The sequence below is a fragment of the Tachysurus vachellii genome, chromosome 4 (genome assembly GCF_030014155.1).
Source record: "Tachysurus vachellii isolate PV-2020 chromosome 4, HZAU_Pvac_v1, whole genome shotgun sequence".
NCBI lineage: Eukaryota > Metazoa > Chordata > Actinopteri > Siluriformes > Bagridae > Tachysurus > Tachysurus vachellii.
The window spans coordinates 14,148,025-14,170,312 of NC_083463.1; the positions used below are offsets into that span (position 1 = coordinate 14,148,025).

Consider the following 22,288-nt stretch of genomic DNA (forward strand, 5'->3'; position numbering starts at 1 on the left):
GAGCCTTGTGCAGCATTGTGTGTGTGTGTGTGTATATATAAACAGTCAGCAGATCATAGCGTAAACTACTAGTCACACAGACGGAGTTGATTATTTGATTAAAGACTATAGATTATATACTGTAGTGTTACAGGCTGAGCAGACCTGTGCCCTATGCAGTAACAGGCAGTCTTTGAGCTGTAATTTGTGTAGCACCCATTTCATGTGGTGTGGCCTTCATGATTAGTTATTTTAAACACAAGTTTTGCTTTATGCCACATAACCAGTGATTTTAAAACAGCTCTTCTATGAAGACTACACTTTATTTACCACCTGCATCTAATCAGATTTATTATGCTGATTTTCTATTTTGAATCACAAGTTAGATTAATGTATCACTAAATTCATGTCACACTGTGTTATAGAATTCTGAGTATACTGTACAATAACAATAATATATAAAGTTACAGCGCCACCTGTTGGACTAGTGGTGAAAGTAACCTCATCATTAAGGCTCTTCTCAGTGTTAGCTATTGCAATAATACTCTACATAGAGCCCTGGGGGGTCAGAGTGGGTTATATTTGACAGGGAAAATAATTGGCATTTGATTAAACTTGTTTTGAATACATGTCACTACTGAACCCAGAGCTGACTGAAGTCAACGTGATAAAGCGCACCTGCTTCTTATTTTTCTGCAACGCGCTTATAATTTTGGTGCTTTTCGTTTTCCGTACATTTGCGAAACTGTTGTGGGCGCGGGATATTTAATAACAAATCATGGGACTTAAAGTATCATATTAGCACTTAGCGTATAAGTAAACTTAAAGTGTCATATTAGCACTTAGCATATAAATAAATAATTAAATACGGTATATTTCCGTTATAAATGATACTCTAACTTTAAATCCTAATGCTAGGCGGTTCTTTTAGCATTAGCCATTAGCTTTTAGTACTGTCTATCATAGCAACCGACATCTCTAAGGCAGAATGGTAAGTAAACACGTTTAATGTATATATTGATCGTTGTCACAGCAAGTGAATGAATAAAATCCGTATTGAATGACGAATTGTTTTAGAGGAGAAGCTTTGCGCCCAGTCAGCTTGCCAAAAGAAAGCAGAGAGTCGATTCTGATGATGATGATGAAGAAGAAGAAGATGAAGACTGGGATCCTGAAATTGTAAGTAGATCTCTAAACGTATATCTGCACATATACATGCACTACACAGAGACGACGATGTAAAGCTGGTAAACTACATGTTTCAACAAAATTGAGCCGTTTGGAGTTTATCTTGAGCTCCAATTTTTTGTTTGTCAATAACAAACAATTGTTTGTTTTGTTTGTGAATAATTTGTTGTCAGTAAATATGCTGATGCTTTACTTTATAGATTCACTAGCTGAAAACTTTATCAATGGCTGGCTTCAAAAACTGTTTGTCTTTTCCCACATTTTGTAGTTTTGCAGCATGGAATTGAAGCTTATTGATTTAACTGGGATAAGCAGGTCATGCCTTTACACAGAATATCCTATAATATTCAATAAGGAGGGAAGACATTATTAGTTTGTAAAAAATAAATATAACATTAAAGTCATTCCCACTACTCTGAAACATAAAGGAACTGGAAAAAGACATTAATTTGTTACAGTGCTACATGTCTGTCCTGCTACTGAAGAATTACATATCAGCACATTTTGTCAGTAGTTCTGAAGTCAAGTCAAACCAAGTCACTTGATGATACTCCTGCTTCAGACTTTAAGGGTCTATATACAATACGCATTCATTGCATTTTTTGAAACGTAAAATGGGCTCATTCCATTTAGGGGATTTAAAAACAAACAATTAAAGCTAATACTCAGTCCATAAATAAACTAGTAACCAATGAAAGGAAGCTAAAAAAATCTATTAGTTGATTTGTCGAAATCTATTAGTCGATGATGAACAAACACATTGTTGTTGTTTTTTGCAAATGTACAAAGTTTTAGAATTTTGAAATTCTAAAGATTCTAAAACATAAAATGGCAAATGTGCCTATCATTTAGTATTCAATTTTGTGATCTTAATCTTAGTGAGTCTCATCTCTTCCAGTGTAGCATGTGTTCAGATGATGCACAGATGTATTTGGTCTAAAATGGATCCACTGTCTTTGCACAATCTGAAGTCTGCGTAAGCTCATGTGCACACTGTCAATACAGACGCATTTTACTTCTGTTCTCAGACCTATGGCCACTTTATATTTAATACAATTTACAGTATACACGTGCTGTAGGTCTAGTATTTTGGTTACACTGTATGTTTGCAGTGTAGAGTTCAATTTGGTTAAATATTATTTGCTGGCCTATTTGCTATGAAGCATATATTATTAAATATACTCTTACAGAAAAGCAAAAGGATTAAAGACTGCAGAGAAAGCTACATGTCTCCATATAGGAAGCCTCTGTCCCAGCTCACAAACCGGCCTCTGTGTGTGGACAGCAATGAGCATGTAAGGCACCACAAAACATTTTGTCAATTTTATGTGTGTAAATCATTATCAAGTTTGACATTAAATTAAATTAAAGAGCCTTAACCACATCCTCCATTGTTCAGTTAAACGTGTATATCTGAACTATATATATATATATATATATACAACTATATTGTATTTATCACACGTTGCATACAAAAGTGTGGTCATCTTTTTTTCTTTTTTTTTAGGAGGCTTTTATTCGAAGTATCCTTTCAAGACCATTCAAGGTTCCCATCCCTAATTACACAGGTGTGCAGTGTGTACATTTCTACGTTATATGGTATACAGATATCTGACCATCATACGGATATAAGCTTCTTCCCCAAACTGTTACCACAAAGTTAAAGCACGCAGTTGAATGCAATGTCTTTGTAAGCCTGTGCATTACAACTTCCTTTACTTGATGTAAAAGGTTTTAACCTGTTTGATCATAACAATACCCCTGTGCACAAAGGGAGATTCATGTAGGCATCATTTGCCAAGCTTGTAGTACAGACGGTCAAGTAAACAGCAAAGGGCCCTGATTCAACCACACTTTAAAGATAACATGGAATGCAGACTGTGTGCAAGTCCTATGTGCATGACCTCGGTATAGTAATGCTATAGTAGCTAAATGGACAGAAATTCTCACGGCCACTCTAACATGGGTATGATGGTCAGTTGTCCACATACTGTATTTTTGACCATATTGTCTATCAGACTATATGAATGTGCTTCATGGGGTACATATCAGTTCTTTATATTGTGCATGTAAAAAACAGCTTTGAATGATTTGTCCGTTTTTTGGTAAACAGTAAATCATAGCTAATCAGCAAATGTAACAGGAAGATTAAAGATTAATAACAGGTTAATACAACATATAATCATTAAAACAATTATTGATCATAAACACACTTGCCAGTAAAAAAGAGGTATAGCCCTCTAAAATGGAAATGTTATTCTGTATTCTCTTACTTCAGGTCCGCTGGGTTTGAGAGCTCTGGGCTTGAAGAGGTCAGGCGTTAGGAAGGCTCTCCATGATCCTTTTGAAGATGGAGCTCTGGTTCTTTATGAGCCGCCAGCTTTGGGCGCTCATGACCTTATCAAAACAGACAAGTTTGTCATCAGTCATCTAACAGTTCAGCCTTGATTAAAATGCTCAGCTTTAATTCTCCAAAAAAAAAACCTTCTATTCTCATTTCTGTGTTTGTTAAACTCTCATCATCCTGCAGGGACAAGCTTCCTGTGCACGTTGTGGTGGATCCGGTGCTTAGTAAAGTTCTTCGACCCCATCAAAGGGAGGTGAGCTATCATAGATTCTAGTCACATAGTTGCAGTCTCCATTTACCAATTTCTACAGTATATAATAGATAGGAACTTCTTTCTGTTTGGATTTAAATCTGATGTATTAACAGATGTTTTTGTGTGTATAGATCAGTAGAAGTGGTTCTGAGAGCTAGCTTACATAATACAGCTTAAAAGTTTTTTATTAATATTTGCTTATTTTTCTTCTGAAAGACTGAAATGTTTTATTTAGAGTTGTGCTATTTTTGATACCTTTGTACATACATTGTATATAACACACCAGTAAAATGACAGTGAAACATATTTAAGGTCAATAATTAGGACATTGCTCAGTAACAAGCTATCACTGTTTTGTGATGTTTTCAGGGTGTGAAGTTTCTGTGGGAGTGTGTGACTGGGCGCCGTATCACTGACTCCTATGGCTGCATCATGGCTGATGAGATGGGACTGGGGAAGACACTGCAGTGCATTACGCTCATGTGGACTCTCCTCAGGCAGAGTCCTGATCTCAGACCTGAGATTGATAAGGCCATTGTGGTCTCACCATCCAGCCTTGTCAGAAACTGGTATAATGAAGTCGCTAAGTGGCTTGGAGGACGTGTGCAGCCTGTGGCTATTGATGGTGGCTCCAAGGATGAGATAGACAGAAAGCTTGGTAAAAAATTGATTGTGTTGAGAGTTCTACTGCAGCAGCAACATGCACATGTCTTGCAGTTGTCTACACCTGGTATTTGCACCTATTGGTATTGATGTAATTAACATAATATTCTGTATTTCAGTGAACTTCGTTTCCCAGCAAGGTCTACGAGTTCCCACTCCCATTCTGATTATTTCATATGAAACGTTCCGTCTCCATGCTGAAGTTCTGCACAAAGGCAAAGTAGGACTGGTCATTTGTGATGAGGTATGAAATGTCTTCATTGCATGAATTAGTTGCATGTTGATCATATTGGCAATCCTTGCCTTTCTAAGTTAATTAAAGAGCTGCATATTGTTGAGCATACAGGTAGCAGCAGTTAGCCAGCTTGGGTAATGTCTGGGATTCCGATGTCATTAATGTTTGCTTAGGGTCACAGGCTGAAAAACTCGGACAATCAGACGTACCAGGCTCTGAATGCGATGCATTCTCAGCGCAGAGTCTTGATTTCTGGCACTCCCATTCAGAACGATCTGCTTGAGTACTTCAGCCTGGTGCACTTTGTCAATGCTGGCATCCTCGGTAAGTGGCTCAGAAACATACAGTATAAGTTGGGATGATGTAAATCTGCCACGAGTCATTAAGTCCATTTTCTAATTGTATTACCACAAATTAGTCACCTCAGGTTGTCCAGGATAACTGCTGAACATGACGTCAATAATAAACTGCACATCTGCACCAATCTGAGATTTTACTTAAACCAATAGTGACGTGTTTGTACACTTCTCAACATGCAGCATATATCAGTGAAGACTAATGTGATTCCTTTGGGAAATTCTGATGGAATTATTGGACACCTGTTCAATCACATTCATATGTGCGTTTCGAGCTTCCCATTGCAGATGAAGTCCCCCTATGCTTTTATACTATCCTGCGCACTTCTCTGAAAGTTTTCCATTTCAGCATGGCTGTAGGAATTTCTGTCCATTCCTTGCGGTCACATGTTCTGTCACATGTTCTTTAGGCACAGCTCAGGAATTTAAAAAGCGCTTTGAGATTCCCATTCTGAAGGGCCGTGATGCAGATGCTAGTGATAAAGAGCGAGCTGTCGGGGAAGAGAAGCTAAAAGAGCTCATCAGCATTGTTAACAGGTGAGCTAAAGGTCACAGAGGCTTTTCAGTCACAGTGATGTCTTCCTGTTCTAACCTAAGTAAGTATAATTACTGTACATGTAACAAACACAGGAGGTGTGTACAGTCACTCGTAATCTATGCTGTCATTAAGTGAGATTCTGGCTACTCTGCCTCTCTCCCATGACTTACACTCAGTGTTTTCTCACACTGTTTCTGTTATTTGTGTTTGACCTAGCACCAGAGAATTTTCTAACGGTCTAATTTCTTTAGTGTAGTGTAGTGTTTCTTTAGTGAAACATTTAGTGTAGATATGTAGGAGAGTCATTTTTAATGCATTTAGGAAACACCATTCCAGGCAAACTGAATGGAAATAGAATTTTTCCCGTTGTATTTTTTTAAAAATATTTTTTAGGAGCCAATCCAAAATCAAATCCAATTCAAGATCCTATTTAAATGTACACAAGACACAATATATCCCTTTCATGGCCAAGCCTTTACTTTAAGTAGACGACTCGCATTCTTGCATTGTATCTATGTTTAGTTTATGTTTTCTGCCAGAAGGAATTACTTCTGTCAATCTTTGTGCATAAGAAAAGAAATGAAAAGAAAAGACACACATTATTTTTGCACACTGCCAAGATAATATTTTGTGAGACCAGTGCTCAAGTCTAAGACATGTCTCAGGAGCAGACTACTCCATGGCTGGACTCCAAGTCCTACAGCCCTTATAGGAAAACAAAAGAAAACAATGGTGTAGGCTTTAATTTTTTCTTTATTATTATTATTATTTATTTTTTTAAAGAAAGAAACTGCAAATTATTGTAAATTATGTAGATGTCTCACCGGGTATGTGTATCTTAATACATGACCATATACACCTGACTGCAGGACAGTAATAAACACATCCTGCTGCACCCTTCTTGTTACAAGCAGATGGAACAGACTTCACTTTTTCCGGCACTGCACGTTTATTGATTGAGTCTTTTATGTCTCTGCAGGTGTCTGATCAGAAGGACCTCTGACATTCTGTCTAAGTATCTCCCTGTGAAGGTTGAGCAAGTCGTTTGCTGCAGGTAATGCATTTGCCTGCATCCTAATATTCCAATAGGAATAGTCACGAGACATAGAGTAACAATCAGCTTGTTGTCGTGTGCGCGTGAGTGTGCGCCTAAAACAAATTGATGTAATTAATATTTTGTTTGTATATGTGGAAGAAAAAAAAATAGAATTTAGTGAAATATATTACACAGATTAATTTTTGTTTTGATTGTGACATTACACCATTTAAATGTACACTGTATGCTTAGTTGCAGTATGTATGAATTATGTTTCACATTAAATTTTAAGATCAAGTCCTGTCTGTAATCCACCACTTGAAAAGTAGTGAAATGACTTTTTAGTATTATGCTCTATAAAATTCAGCCCCCTTAATATTCTTTATCTATTATTAAACATACTGTGCATGTATTATTTTAACAGTTATTGTAAGTTATCATTTTTTAAGGTTTTCCTTTGCTTTTAACTCTGCAGGTCTTTACATCTTCTTGTTGTTGTTGTTGTTATTAGTAGCAGCAGTGTTCATGTGTGTGTCACTTGCTGTGCAGACTAACTCCTCTGCAGAAGGAACTCTATAAGCTGTTCCTGAAGCAGGCAAAGCCAGTAGAGACTCTACAGCAGGGCAAAATCAGTGTTTCCTCACTGTCCTCTATCACCTCACTCAAAAAGCTGTGCAACCGTGAGTGTGAACACATCTGCTTCTTCATAAACATTCATATTTTCCCCTCTTACTTCACCTGGATTGTATTTTTTACTGCAATGAAGTTATAAATGTAGATATGCGTAAGTGGAAAAGGTAATAAAGCACAGCAAAGATTTTTTTTTCAATTATAAATCATTTTGTGATTGTTTCATTTTGACTAACTGGGTTGTGTTTAAATTTGGTTTCCATGATGATAATGGTGTAAATGCTGATTTAATTAATTACCAACACTAAATAAACTGTTATTTCCTTCTTTCTTCAGACCCCTCACTGATCTATGAGAAGTGTGTGGAGGGGGAGGAGGGCTTTGCTGGGGCATTGGAGCTTTTCCCAGCTGGTTACTCAACTAAAGCTGTTGAACCACAGCTTTCAGGTCAGCTGTGTGTCCTACATGTGTGCGTCCTACATGTGTGTCTTAGGTGTTATACGTGTGTGTGCTTGCATGTGTACATGTGTTAAATGATGAAGTTTATTACTTTGATTCAGGGAAGATGCTGGTGCTCGACTACATTCTGGCTATGACACGGACAACAACCAGCGATAAAGTGGTGCTTGTGTCAAACTACACACAGACACTGGACCTGTTTGAGAAGCTGTGTCGTGCTCGCAAGTGAGAGCCACATCCACACATTTTATTCAGCTTTTAATTTCATTTTGATTAGTAAATGAAAGTATAATAAGACTCTTATAGGTCTTATAGGTTAAGAACAATGATGATACTAATACCAGCATCAGTACTGAAATGATAGTGATAATACAAATGAAATTATATTAATGCTTTTTTAATTTGTGAAATATTATGGAATAGTATGTTCATTGATTTTTTTCTTTAATAAAAACGAGTCACATGCAGAAACATTCAGTTTTAAATCGTCCACACCCGTGCCATGCCATTCATTTAGAAATAAGCACAGATATGCAATACTGTTTGTTTCATTATTTGCATATATTAAAAATGTATTTATTATTATTGAAATTTACTTCTATATAGTAGAGAAATATATATTTAGATGAAGTAACAGTCAAAAGTAGCATTTCATTGCATGCTGTAATCTGTGATTGTGTATAAGTTCAGTTAAACTTTAGTTTATATTATTTCTGTATACAAAGACATTTTGCAAACTGTTATTGTTTAACATGTTTCACTTATGCTGCTAATCCACTGTCGGTTTGTTTTATTGTTGATTTAGATATCTGTATGTAAGACTGGATGGAACAATGTCTATCAAAAAGAGAGCCAAGATTGTTGAAAGATTTAACAGTCCTTCTGTAAGTCCTAATTTTTAATGATTTCAAATTCCCTTCATTCTTTAGCAGATGCTTTTATCTAGAGAAAAAATCTGACAAAGCAGAATCAAGAATTTGATTTAGATTCCTAATCACAGAGTAGCACAGCACAATCTTTATGATTACAGTGGCAGGTCTTAGAAGCTATAAATCCATAGCATCCATGTGAGATTATCTGTTGAAACGTAGACATGAACTGGTTTAGGGTGTTGGACCATCCACAGGAGCAGAATATAGAGCTGGTAAAGGAGCTGTAGGTGCAGAATGTACTGTAGCTGCTGGAAACACAATTACTTTATTCACATATAATCTACTAAACATGCAGTTTAAAGAAAGTGGCATTTTCCCATTCTCTACTTTTCTAGAGCCCAGAGTTCATCTTCATGTTGAGTAGCAAGGCCGGTGGCTGCGGCCTGAACCTTATTGGGGCAAATCGGTTGGTGATGTTTGACCCAGATTGGAATCCAGCCAATGATGAACAGGCGATGGCGAGAGTGTGGCGTGATGGCCAGAGAAAAACGTGCTACATCTACAGACTGCTCTCAGTGAGTGTGTTCATCAAGCATTAATACACAGTTGTGCCTCTCTGAGCCATTATGAACATATTTAAAATGTACATAGTTACAATTGTAAAAAGATGCAGTATGCAACCGGAAATACATGTTTTTTATATCGAAACACAGTCTGGCCTTTGATGCCTCTCATGCCACTGCGATTTGGCAGTGATTTTATAATATTTTATCTATTACCTCCTTACCACCTTCTCTCTCTCTCTTCACAAAGCACTTACAACCGAGACAACTTAAATAAAAACGAAATGTATCCTAAAAAAAAATTAGCAATTATGGGATTTACTTTACAGATATAAAAATGTATATTTTTTATTTTATATGTTGTCAGAATGATTAAAAAGGTGTAAAGCAGAATTGAGAAGTATCCAACAACATTTTATAAAAATTGTATGTACTTAATTTAAGGCTGAGGTAAGGAAATCTTATCTTATATAAGGCTTGTGATTGAATTATCTTGAGCACTCACGCTAAATATTATAAACAGGTTACATGTACAGTATGTTTCATATTTATTTCATATATATTTCACACTATTCATTTGTGTGTGTGTAGACAGGGACTATAGAGGAGAAGATCCTACAGAGGCAGGCTCATAAGAAGGCACTGAGCAGCTGTGTGGTGGATGAAGAGCAGGATGTAGAGAGACATTTTTCTCTGGAGGAGCTGAGGGAGCTGTTCACTCTCAACGAGGACACATTCAGCGACACTCACGACAGGTGCACATACACAATACACAAGCACAACACAGTTCAGACCTGAACAGATGCATGTTTTAATAATCCAAATTATTTTTTCTTATATTGTTATATTAACTAATATATATATATATATATATATATATATTAGTTATATTAACTATATCATTAATTACCTTCATGATCATAAAGCCATGCAACAGATTTGAAGTACTGAAAGTTTAAAGATGGTGGAGATAACTAGACCAAGGATATGTTAGTGGTGTAACATTAGCATTTATTTCTCTCTCAAGGTTTCGATGTCAGCGCTGTGTAAACGGGCGTCAGGTTCGTCCTCCTCCCGAGGATTCGGACTGCACAAGCAACCTGTCGTGCTGGCATCACTGTGCAGATAAACGAGGGCTGAAGGACGCAGTGCTCCAGGCCTCCTGGGACAAAGCTGTGACCTTTGTCTTCCACCAGAATTCCCACCATGACCAAAGAGGAGTCGTCTGAACACTGTACATCTGAACACTGTAATCATGTCGAACCGCATAACGAATCACATGCAGCTGTGGCTGACTCGTTCTGTAATTGTATATAGCTGCTGAGTTGAAGGACATCATATCAAGATGATATCTGAAAGACAGTCACATGGGCAAGGTGATTCCTGTATAATTATTTGTTGTTCTGTTCATTTCTCTTTATTTATTGTGTACATCTTTATTATTGTTGATTAAACACATCATATATAAAATACTGCTTATTTTTGTCTGTCTGGTTTTATTATTTGTATAACAAACACAAGACTAAGAAGACTTTTGCATGAACATTTTTGCAGGAAACATGTTTGTATGATAGTTATATTACAGTAATTTATATTATATATCATACAGTGATTGATGGTTATATCCAACAACCTACATAAATGGAAAGCGAAGCTAGCATAACAGATACAATGTCACTCAAGTGAACTTGATTGATATCCTTGTGGCTGCGACTCTCAGCCTGTTGCAAAACTCAAGCAGAACAATACACAACAGTGCAAGTGGGAAGAATGGGGATTGTTAAACCATGTTGCTTATACACAAAGTGCAAATGCATAGTCTTTAATAAAGTTCTATGGAGATCATGTGTGAGTGAAGCTTATACAAGCTTGAGTTCCGCCAGTGATTGGAAATTGTGAAAGAAAAGTTGCAATTGGCCTTTACACTGGACTTTACTGTGGTCTTACTGTCAGCTTTAATACTGACAAAAGCCTTTTCTAGAGTTATTGTAAGATCAAATGATTTTGTTTCTGTATTTTCACATGTAATTTTAGCTACAACATAACATTTGTGTAATTCTGCACAAAAATGAAATTCGTGGGCTTTAACCTTAATTAGTTACAAGTAAAGCAACCTCTCATCTAAACCAAATGGATGCAATTGAAAACCTGTACCTAATCAAATATGTGGCTTCACAATCTGCCTTGGCAACCGCTAAAGTTAGCAGCCAAAAGAAGAAGAAAAAATAGGACAACAGCAGCTAATTCCATATTTTCAAGTAAAACTATCGTCTGTATAACTTTTATTTATTTCTATAGGTTTTATAGCTACTGTGATCTAAACCACACTAATATATCTTCATGACACTAGAGGAGGTCTACGTTAATAATAATAAATTAATTGTTTACTACATTAGATTCATAGCTTTGTTGCCAAAATAAAGAAAACCTAAGGTACCAAACTTAACACTCAAAAAAAACCCCCACAAAACTACTATCCAGTAGAAATATTGGATTTATTCCAAAAGTAATATAAATTTATAAAAGTGAATGTATAAAAAAAATATTCTAAATTCAGTTTTTAAAATGTTGGTATATGGTCAGATATCAACTCTTAAATCCTTAGCATTCACCAGACAACCAGTGTATGAAATTTAACAAAAATCTTTGTATGTTTTATATAGGGGAAGCAGATTATAGTTTGTCTGGCCACAGCTATGGTGTAAGCAACACAATTCATTTTTATGGATGCCTTTTTTTTTTTTACATGGTTCCACACCTGGTACTGTGTGTGTATATACCATTAAATGTCTCTTCACATCACACTGACATGATCTACCATGGCTAATTTGAAGTCCCATTCATCAGTCAGAACTTCACAGAACGGGCGCAGTGTCCTCAGAGCTTGACCTTTGGCCAAGGGGTCACGATTTAGAGGGTTAAAGCGCAGGTCCAGTGTGAATCGGCAAAGAGGATGATGCGCTTCAATCCTTTGGCTGAACTCCAGCAGGTCAGCAGGCAGGATGAAGTTTGAGCTGCAGGAAAGTTGAGAAAAAAGTTTATTAATATAAAGACAGGTGAAAAAATGAATTCTACGTAGATATGATGCTTCCAGTTGTGTGCGATACACAATGATACAGTTAGTGGGTAATATTCCTTCCATGTTCTATAGCATGTATAAAAACATTGGGCAGAACCAGATGACTAGCGAGAGGAAAATACGTATTGTGAGACTGAAAGAGGGTTCATTACTTGGGCAGATTGCAAATGGCTGTGTTTTAATAGGAACAGTAAAGTGGCATCTACGATTAAGATTTATGGGAAAGATATCAGTCAACAGGTTTGAAAAAGTGCACACTCTGACAATCGTACATTAATGTGCAAATAATGAGATATTTCTGTAAAAACCAAACAGCAGCTGTTCTTCAGGAAAAAATGTTAATGCAGGATTTAATCGCACTTTTAGCAACAACCGCCTAACATCAACATCAGGGTTTTGTTTTTTGTCTTTAATTTGTCAATTATTTATTTATTTACAAGCAAGACTACATTACATTAACATTACCTGAGGTCCAATTTGACTATGTTGCCAGGATGTTCTAAAAACAGATCTGCAACCTGAATGACACTTGAAGCTGAAGGAGAGAAAGGAGAGAGAGAGAAGAGAGAGAGAGAGAGAGAGAGAGAGAGAGAGAGAAAGAGAGAATGTGAGTTCCATTTGTTAAGCACACTATCACATTTTTTTAAGATCACATTTGTCTTTATTCATTTCAAGATTTGACTTATTGTAGAACAAACTATTTCAAGCGTGACATAAAAAAGTATTGACTCAAATACAATATTAGTAATTCAAATACAGAATTTTGAAATATAAAAATAATACGAATAATATACATGTAGTAAAATATTATATAAAATCATATACTATTAATGAACAAAAAGTAGCAGTAACTATACAACATGTAAAGAACCATCATAATAAACTAGTGGAAAAAGCATTACACATGTATTTTCTCAAATTCTCAAAATTAAAAACAAATAAATCCAAAATCTGTAGATTTTGTGTAGATGCACACTGTGTATTGAATTGTACGTAAATGAATGAAATTGTGGACATTTTATGATGCTTTGTACATTTTCCTAAATAATCATAATCGTTTCATTGGGTGGTCAGATGTTTATCCTGTTACTATTAAATATCTTTCTGTAATTTGAGCACATTAAAAATAATTCTTCATGTTTCTTGTACTTTCACCAAAAAAAAATGTATGATATTGAAACCCTGGTGTTACAAGATAATCCAAATTGTACAAATGAGTGTAAATGTTTTAGTGATGCGAGTCTCACCGAGTCGATTCTGAGACAGAGAAAGAGAGCGAAGGGAACAAAGATTCTTTGCAGCTGCTACAAAAGGAACCAGGAAGTCTTTCTTCTCTGTGCATTTCTCCAACAGCCTGCAGTCTTTCAAGGATAGCTCTAAAATCAGAAGAGAAATAACAGGACTGTAATAATGTATAATGATTAAATAAGTAAATAATTAAGTCAGATTTGTCTTTTATTATTTTTAAAATGTTTTATTATGTTTTGTGTTACCTTCCAACATGGAGTTCTCTAGAAGATAAATAATCTCACTGTGACATTCTGCCAGGTTTACGTCTTCCAACAGCAGCACTTTCAGGGATGGATTGGATTCTGGAAAGGTACAACGTTTTTTCAATTGAAGATCAGGGATCACCTGGAGATCCACTTTAATTACACTACACTACTATGTATACATACCTACATACATACATACATACATACATACATACATACATATACAGTATATACACACATATATATACACACACACACACACACACACACACACATATATATAGTGGCAGAAGAAGACATAATTTAATTTTGCTAGATCATTCTCGAAGAAAATACACACACAGAACAAACCAATAATCTCCTGTTTTTACAAGTTCAGAGTTCAGTGTCACACGATATTAAACAAACTCCACAGCCCCATAAAGTAAAACAAATAATATATCATATAATAAAAACAAGAGAAAATCATTAGGACAAAGAACAATTAACTATGGCAACCAACTTACTATAATCAATTACCAGAAAAAGCAAGAAATAAATAAAGTGAAATAATAAAACCAAATAATTTAAAGAATAAACACATTTGGTACATTTCACTTTGTTTGTGTGTTTTTATACAGAAAGTACTTTGGTAATACCTGGCAACGTGTGTAGGAAGGAGTGAGCCTGACGTATTCCTGTGATGTGAAGAGTGCTGAGATTGGGAGCGTGTTGAAGCACCGTGGGTAAACACTCTAGAGTCGTCTGGATCTCACCTGCCTTTAAGGTGAGTTTCTCAAGAGAGAGTTCTTCATCAGACAATAACAAACAACAATCACTTACAACCCTGTACATTTTTCTAAAAAAAACAACAAAAAACTAATATTACTATTGCTACTACTACTAATAATAAAAAGCTACTGCTACTACTACTACAAAGACTGTAAATGTAAAAAGTTTTATACACTTAATGAACAATAATAAGAGTGAAAAAAGCATTACGTATGTTTGATGTGAAGTGCACACTGGATGTGGTGCTGTAGTCCCACCGTGGGCCGATTTCCAGTGAGAGGGTGTGCAGTGTGGGACAGGAGATTAGCAAGCTTGCTATATATTGCTGAATATACATGTTCCCAAAACTCAAGTCTTTGAGGGCACAGTGTGGGTTCAGGAAAAGTTTTCTGAGAGACTCCACCAAGTCGACCACTTCCTTCCTACAAACAAACTCTGCACACAATCATACAATATGAACTCACAATATATAAACCGTTATACAGTACGAGAGCAACACTCTCATTATGGATGTGACATTAGAACCTGCAAAGCTGCTTATTGCCTTTGCAGGCATGCTGCCAATAAGACATATATCAGTGTGTGTATATCTGGTCATATGTCGCTGTAAGATAAGATTCACGTTACAGATTTCCAATAGTTGTGTGTGCACTGTGTAATACTGTGTAAAACATCAGAAACACATCAGTATCAGATAAGTACTGCATCAGTGTCAGATCAGTACCACATCAGTGTCAGATCAGTACTACATCAGTACCAGATCAGTACTACATCAGTACCAGATCAGTACTACATCAGTATCAGATCAGTACCACATCAGTACTACATCAGTGTCAGATTAGTACTACATCAGTACTAGATCAGTACTACATCAGTACCAGATCAGTACTACATCAGTACCAGATCAGTACTACATCAGTATCAGATCAGTACCACATCAGTACCAGATCAGTACCACATCAGTATCAGATAAGTACTGCATCAATGTCAGATCAGTACCATATCAGTGTCAGATCAGTACCACATCAGAAACACGTGTCAGATCAGTACCTCATCGGTATCAGATCAGTACCACATCAGTGTCAGATCAGTACATCAGAAACACATCAGTGTCAGATCAGTACATCAGAAACACATCAGTGTCAGATCAGTACCACATCAGTGTCAGATCAGTACCACATCAGTGTCAGATCAGTACTACATCAGTACCAGATCAGTACTACATCAGTACCAGATCAGTACTACATCAGTATCAGATCAGTACCACATCAGTACTACATCAGTGTCAGATTAGTACTACATCAGTACTAGATCAGTACTACATCAGTACCAGATCAGTACTACATCAGTACCAGATCAGTACTACATCAGTACCAGATCAGTACTACATCAGTATCAGATCAGTACCACATCAGTACCAGATCAGTACCACATCAGTACCAGATCAGTACCACATCAGTATCAGATAAGTACTGCATCAATGTCAGATCAGTACCATATCAGTGTCAGATCAGTACCACATCAGAAACACGTGTCAGATCAGTACCTCATCGGTATCAGATCAGTACCACATCAGTGTCAGATCAGTACATCAGAAACACATCAGTGTCAGATCAGTACATCAGAAACACATCAGTGTCAGATCAGTACCACATCAGTGTCAGATCAGAACCACATCAGTGTCAGATCAGTGTCAGATCAGTACCACATCATTGTCAGATCAGTACCACATCGGTGTCAGATCAGTACCACATCGGTGTCAGATCAGTACCACATCGGTTTCAGATCAGTACCACATCGGTTTCAGATCAGTACCACATCAGTGTCAGATCAGTACCACATCAGTACCACATCAGTGTCAGATCAGTACCACATCTGTATCAGATCAGTACCACATCAGTGTCAGATCAGTACCACATCAGTGTCAGATCAGTACCACATCAGTGTCAGATCAGTACCACATCAGTACCACATCAGTGTCAGATCAGTACCACATCGGTATCAGATCAGTACCACATCAGTGTCAGATCAGTACCACATCAGTGTCAGATCAGTACCACATCAGTACTACATCAGTACCACATCAGTACCACATCAGTATCAGATAAGTACTGCATCAATGTCAGATCAGTACCATATCAGTGTCAGATCAGTACCGCATCAGAAACACATCAGTGTCAGATCAGTACCACATCGGTATCAGATCAGTATCACATCAGTGTCAGATCAGTACATCAGAAACACATCAGTGTCACATCAGAAACACATCAGTGTCAGATCAGTACCACATCAGTGTCAGATCAGTACCACATCAGTGTCAGATCAGTACCACGTCAGTGTCAGATCACTGTCAGATTAGTACCAGATCAGTACCACATCAGTGTCAGATCAGTACCACATCAGTGTCAGATCAGTACCACATCAGTACCACATCAGTGTCAGATCAGTACCACATCAGTGTCAGATCAGTACCACATCAGTACCACATCAGTGTCAGATCAGTACTACATCAGTACCAGATCAGTACTACATCAGTATCAGATCAGTACCACATCAGTATCAGATCAGTACCACATCAGTATCAGATAAGTACTGCATCAATGTCAGATCAGTACTATATCAGTGTCAGATCAGTACCACATCAGAAACACATCAGTGTCAGATCAGTACCACATCAGTGTCAGATCAGTACCACATCAGTGTCAGATCAGTACCACATCAGTGTCAGATCAGTACCACATCAGTGTCAGATCAGTACCACATCAGTGTCAGATCAGTACCACATCAGTGTCAGATCAGTACCACATCAGTATCAAATCAGTACCACATCAGTGTCAGATCAGTACCACATCAGTGTCAGATCAGTACCAGATCAGTGTCAGATCAGTACCACATCAGTGTCAGATTAGTACCACATCAGTGTCAGATTAGTACCACATCAGTGTCAGATCAGTACCAGATCAGTACCACATCAGTGTCAGATCAGTGTCAGATAAGTGTCAGATCAGTACCACATCAGTGTCAGATCAGTGTCAGATCAGTACCACATCAGTGTCAGATTAGTACCACATCAGTGTCAGGTCAGTACCACATCAGTACCACATCAGTGTCAGATCAGTACCAGATAAGTGTCAGATCAGTACCACATCAGTGTCAGATTAGTACCAGATAGGTACCACATCAGTATCAAATCATTACCACATCAGTATCAAATCATTACCACATCAGTGTCAGATCAGTACCACATCAGAAACACATCAGTATTAAATCAGTACCAAATCAGTACCACATCAGAAACAAATCATTATCAAATCAATACAATCTTAGGTGTATTCAAAACTCATTTTTATGTCAGATATAATCCTGATTCTCAAGGAATATAAAATGAAACTATAAACATATTAGATGATTCATAGCCTTGACAGGCACATTGTATAAAATCTAACTAGTCTTCAGTGGCTTGTGTGCCTATTAGAATTGTACACACACAATCTGTACTATGACTATAAATAAAATAACCCCGGACAGCATTTTATTTGGAAATAGACACACAATTCATTCTGTTCTTTCTGTTCAATTCATTCAACACATCAGTATCAAATCAGTGCCACATCAGTACCACATCTGTATCAGATCAGAAACACATCAGTATCAAATCGGCATCAGATCAGTACCACCTTTATCCTTGCTACCTTTTTACACCTGGTCACTTCATGTGTTTTCTCTGATCCGATAGCTATCTGATTTGTTAAATCTGTTCCATTTACATTAGGCCACATAAATGCGTCTCGACGAATCGGATATCAATCCGATCTTTCTACTCCCGCCCAAAATGCAAATATATTTTACCTCATTTCCGGGGTAATTGAAATGGAACACGCTTTGGTGTATGCGGTTTTCAGAATGCAATCAAAAAGAAGACGAAAAACCTTGTTACGACGGTTATGCTACAAAAAACAGCATTTACGGTTTGCTGCATTTTCGCTGGAGGCAGCAGTGCATTTTAAGACCCAACAAGACACCTGGGTGAAAGATCACTTGCGAGTGACGTACTTCCGTTTTTGAACAAAAACATTCATTTACACCTGTCCAGTTTCATCTGAAATGTGTCCCAGACCACCTCCTGAAGTGGTTTGAACGATCGAATTAACATCCGTCTCGAAAACGTTTCGGAGGGCATTTAGACCTGGTCTTTTTACAATCGGATAGCTATCCGATCACAGAAAACGCATGAAGTGACCAGGTGTAAAAAGCCCCTGATACACTGTCTCAGTAAAAGACAGCAAAACATTTTAGAACTTACGGGTAGGACTCAGATGAAGTGATCGGAGACCAATCCAGGAAGGCAGGAGGCGAGATGCTGCAGTCAAACAAACCTCCAGGTCCACTGAGTGTATCTGTCCCTCGGGACATGTCACATTAGCGCTACACGAGGGACAGAACTTGCTGTATTCTATCTCTTCCATGAGCAGATGCAGCCGAGGACATTTGGATGCTGCAGGACCATCATCATTCCAGCTAGAGCCTTTACATCTGGACATAATCCATCTGAAGACATGTGAATCCGGAGTCCGTTTCAGAACTAGCTTTTTAACTGATCCGTGGTCGAGAAGACGGTGCAAAACAAAAAGGACCTCTGACTTTCTATGTCTGAGCAACACCTTGGCGTCAATCAACCTGAGTGTCCTCACCACCGTCTCCAGAGTGGCCAGGATGAGACGTAGTTCCTCTGAGGCTAACTTCTGCACATCATGCAGCGTGTAGAGAGAGAGAACCTGCACATACTTGGCTGCCACAGAGAGATCCGTCATGTCAAGAGCGGAGCTGTGTGCTTGTGACTTTCTTAAAAGCACCTTGTGGAAATAACTCTCTAAGCACATCTGTTTCCAGTCCTCCTTCTCTGGCTGCAAAAACTGGAACAGATCATTTAGCATCCAATTAGTTAGTATTAGCTAGTCTACAGACAAAACTCGGGTCAGTTGTGGCAGCGAACATTTCTGAAATGTCCATTACCTTTAACTTCCAGCGCCATGTGCGATTCAGATCCCTCCATTTTGCTGCCCAAGCAGATGAACATGAGACTCCTAAAATTATAAGAGAATTTGTAATGTGAAAAACAACCACATTAAAAGAATATTAAACATTCCACAAGAGCAAAACTACAATAAACGCAGGGATAAGTGAGGAGTCAGTTTGGGTTCCCTGGGTTCTCCAGTTTCCTGTTAAAAACATCTAGGTCGTTAGACTGGCTTTTCTGATTCTTCCTGGTGACGTCATAGTGCTGAATTGTTTTCAGACTCACTTAGTTATCAGAAAAATATTGTCAGGTTCTATGTTTAAGGTAATAGTTTATTTCATAGCTGGTGGATTCTGAAATGTCTGTCTAGAGGACAGAAAGGAGTGATATGTACAGGACGACAGAACAGAAACAAAAGCAGTGGAACAGCTCGAATGTAATCACAGGTGACACCAGTGTGATGTACTCAGAGACATTAATGGGTTGTGTGCACTTTGTAATAAGAAAAATAAAAGGCAGTATTTAAATATATATTACATACATTTTAGTTAGGGTATTATTATTACTAGCTACATACACTATAGTTAGGGTAACTTTATTAATTTATTTTCAGTAACCAATTTTTATCCTGTTCAGGGTCACCGGGAATCCAGAGTCAGTACTTGGAACAAAAAAAAAAACAGCTGCACATTTACAAGAATTTGTCTGTGCATGTTTACCTTTTAGATGAGCAGCTTTTTCAATCCTGTCCAGGTAGTATATGTTCAGATGAGGCATCAAGTCTTGAAGAAGTGAGGCTGGCAAATCTAGATCAACATCAACAAGAACATTTAAAAAACGTTCTGTAGGCTGTATCTTTTCTGGTTAAGCATTAGTGTGATGAGGCCAAACACAAAGCAGTATTGGTGCTTACAGTTTTTTTTGGATTGCTTACACACTAAAATTAAAAGTAGTACACTATTAGCAAAACCTTACACTCAAGAGGCAAAACATCAGCCCATATGTGCACAACTATAAGCACATTGTCAACCTCACACTTGTTGCAAAAGTCTACACACAGTGATTTGCAAAACACTAAACACACTTAACATACATTACACACAAAAATCTATCATGAAGTCACTTCCTTACCAAATACCAAATACCAAATACCAATACCAAAGCACTGACTGTCAAATTATTGCAACGTCCAACCGGTTCAACACAGTCATCAGATGTGCAAACACTTGTTTGCTTAATTGTAGACACACCAATCAGGTGTATAAGCACTATAAAAAGCAGCAGGTGAGTTCATCGGTCTTCAAGCACAATGGAAAGAGTCAGAGAAAGAGTAAGACGAGGAGGAGAACGAGGAGAAAGAGGAGGAGGAGGAAGGGGAGGAAGAGGAATCAACAGAGGAGGAATCTACAGAGGAAGAGGATGGAGGCCATGCTGGAGGTAGATGTGGAGGTAGATGTGGAGGAAGAGGAAGAGGAATACAAGAAGGTGCACAAAGAGGACCGAATCTGACAAATGAAATCCGCGCAACACTGGTTGACCACGTTGTCAACCACGGCCTGACGCTGAGGGAGGCTGGACTGCGAGTACAGCCAAATCTAAGCCGATACACAGTGGCAAGTGTGATAAGAACATTTCGACTGGAAAATAGGTATTGTAAAAATATCATCATATCAAAAACATCTGCACGGTTTCAGTAACTGCTTACAGTACTGTATTCTATGCACTATCAGCACTTCTGTTACCTTTTCCTGTAAAATTACTGTACTATTGTATACTGGTTTTTTCCTACATGGGATTGAGGGTCAGGAACGACAAGGGGGAAGGCCTCCTATGTTCACAGAACAGCAAGAGAGGGAGATAGTAAACATGGGTTTTGGCCAACAATGCTATAATACTCAATCAGCACCAAGCTAACATTGTCAATAACCATGCCAGTTTCAACGATATCCATCAGGTCTCAACATCAACACTGGCACGCATCCAACAAAATAAACATATTCAAATGAAGCAAATTTATCGAGTGCCCTTCGAGCGCAATTCCGAAAGGGTGAAACGACTGTGGCATGATTATACAGAGGTATGTATTCACTTTAGCAGTGTGTTCTTGCATACTGTCTCATAATCTTTTACTGTACTGTAATATGTATACTAGATACTACACTGAACTACACAATTTTGCATGACACTGTTCTTCAGAGGAGATCCAGCATGAGTTCATTTACGTAGATGAGGCTGGGTTCAACCTGACGAGAACACGAAGGAGGGGAAGAAACATCATTGGCCACAGGGCTATAGTCAATGTCCCAGGGCAACGTGGGGGTAATATAACACTCTGTGCAGCCATTACACAGAATGGGGTCCTCCACCGCCATGCCCATGAGCCCTTACAACACAGCACTCATACTTACATTCTTGGACCAATTGCACAACATAACAGCAGCAAGTCAAATCGATCATATGCAATACATTGTTGTCTGGGACAATGTGTCTTTCCACCGCTCTGCTCTGGTACAGAACTGGTTTCAGCAACATCCACATTTCACCGTCCTATATCTTCCACCATACTCTCCATTCCTCAACCCTATAGAAGAGTTTTTCTCGGCATGGCGGTGGAAGGTATATGATCTCCGTCTCCAGGCTGAGGTACCCCTCATCCAAGCCAAGGAGGAGGCCTGTGACCAGATGGAGGTAGCAGCAATGCAAGGATGGATACCTCATTCAAGACGTTTCTTTCCAAGGTGTCTTGCTAATGACAACATTGCCTGCGTTGTTGATGAAATTCTCTGGCCAGATCCAGCTAGGCGAA

General features: G+C 37.9%; 2 protein-coding genes across 4 annotated transcripts in view; one reads left to right on the plus strand and one right to left on the minus strand.

The window, feature by feature from the left end:
• Positions 1 to 709: 709 nt before the first annotated feature.
• rad54l (RAD54 like) lies at positions 710 to 10,596 on the plus strand. Its single transcript, XM_060867867.1, has 18 exons — positions 710 to 970; positions 1,057 to 1,158; positions 2,358 to 2,462; positions 2,675 to 2,735; positions 3,446 to 3,581; positions 3,698 to 3,767; positions 4,137 to 4,425; positions 4,550 to 4,674; positions 4,839 to 4,989; positions 5,432 to 5,558; positions 6,539 to 6,613; positions 7,145 to 7,275; positions 7,562 to 7,672; positions 7,786 to 7,909; positions 8,490 to 8,568; positions 8,952 to 9,131; positions 9,711 to 9,874; positions 10,147 to 10,596. Exons 1-18 carry the CDS (start codon positions 968 to 970, stop codon positions 10,346 to 10,348), a joined length of 2,235 nt encoding a protein of 744 aa, XP_060723850.1. The 5' UTR covers positions 710 to 967; the 3' UTR covers positions 10,349 to 10,596.
• Positions 10,333 to 22,288, minus strand: part of lrrc41 (leucine rich repeat containing 41) — a 13,692-nt gene continuing 1,736 nt past the window's right edge. The window contains exons 2-11 of one of the 3 annotated variants that reach the window (XM_060867870.1): positions 20,202 to 20,288; positions 19,479 to 19,549; positions 18,769 to 19,378; positions 14,676 to 14,900; positions 14,333 to 14,482; positions 13,692 to 13,790; positions 13,446 to 13,574; positions 12,664 to 12,733; positions 11,938 to 12,133; positions 10,333 to 10,471 (exon numbers count right to left, since the gene is read on the minus strand). In XM_060867870.1, the coding sequence (XP_060723853.1) occupies positions 10,460 to 10,471; positions 11,938 to 12,133; positions 12,664 to 12,733; positions 13,446 to 13,574; positions 13,692 to 13,790; positions 14,333 to 14,482; positions 14,676 to 14,900; positions 18,769 to 19,378; positions 19,479 to 19,549; positions 20,202 to 20,288 (1,649 nt within the window). In that variant the 3' untranslated portion in view covers positions 10,333 to 10,459. Of the gene's footprint in view, positions 10,472 to 11,597; positions 12,134 to 12,663; positions 12,734 to 13,445; positions 13,575 to 13,691; positions 13,791 to 14,332; positions 14,483 to 14,675; positions 14,901 to 18,768; positions 19,379 to 19,478; positions 19,550 to 20,201; positions 20,289 to 22,288 lie in introns of those variants that run through there. The other 2 variants (XM_060867869.1, XM_060867868.1) reach the window with 2 other exon arrangements.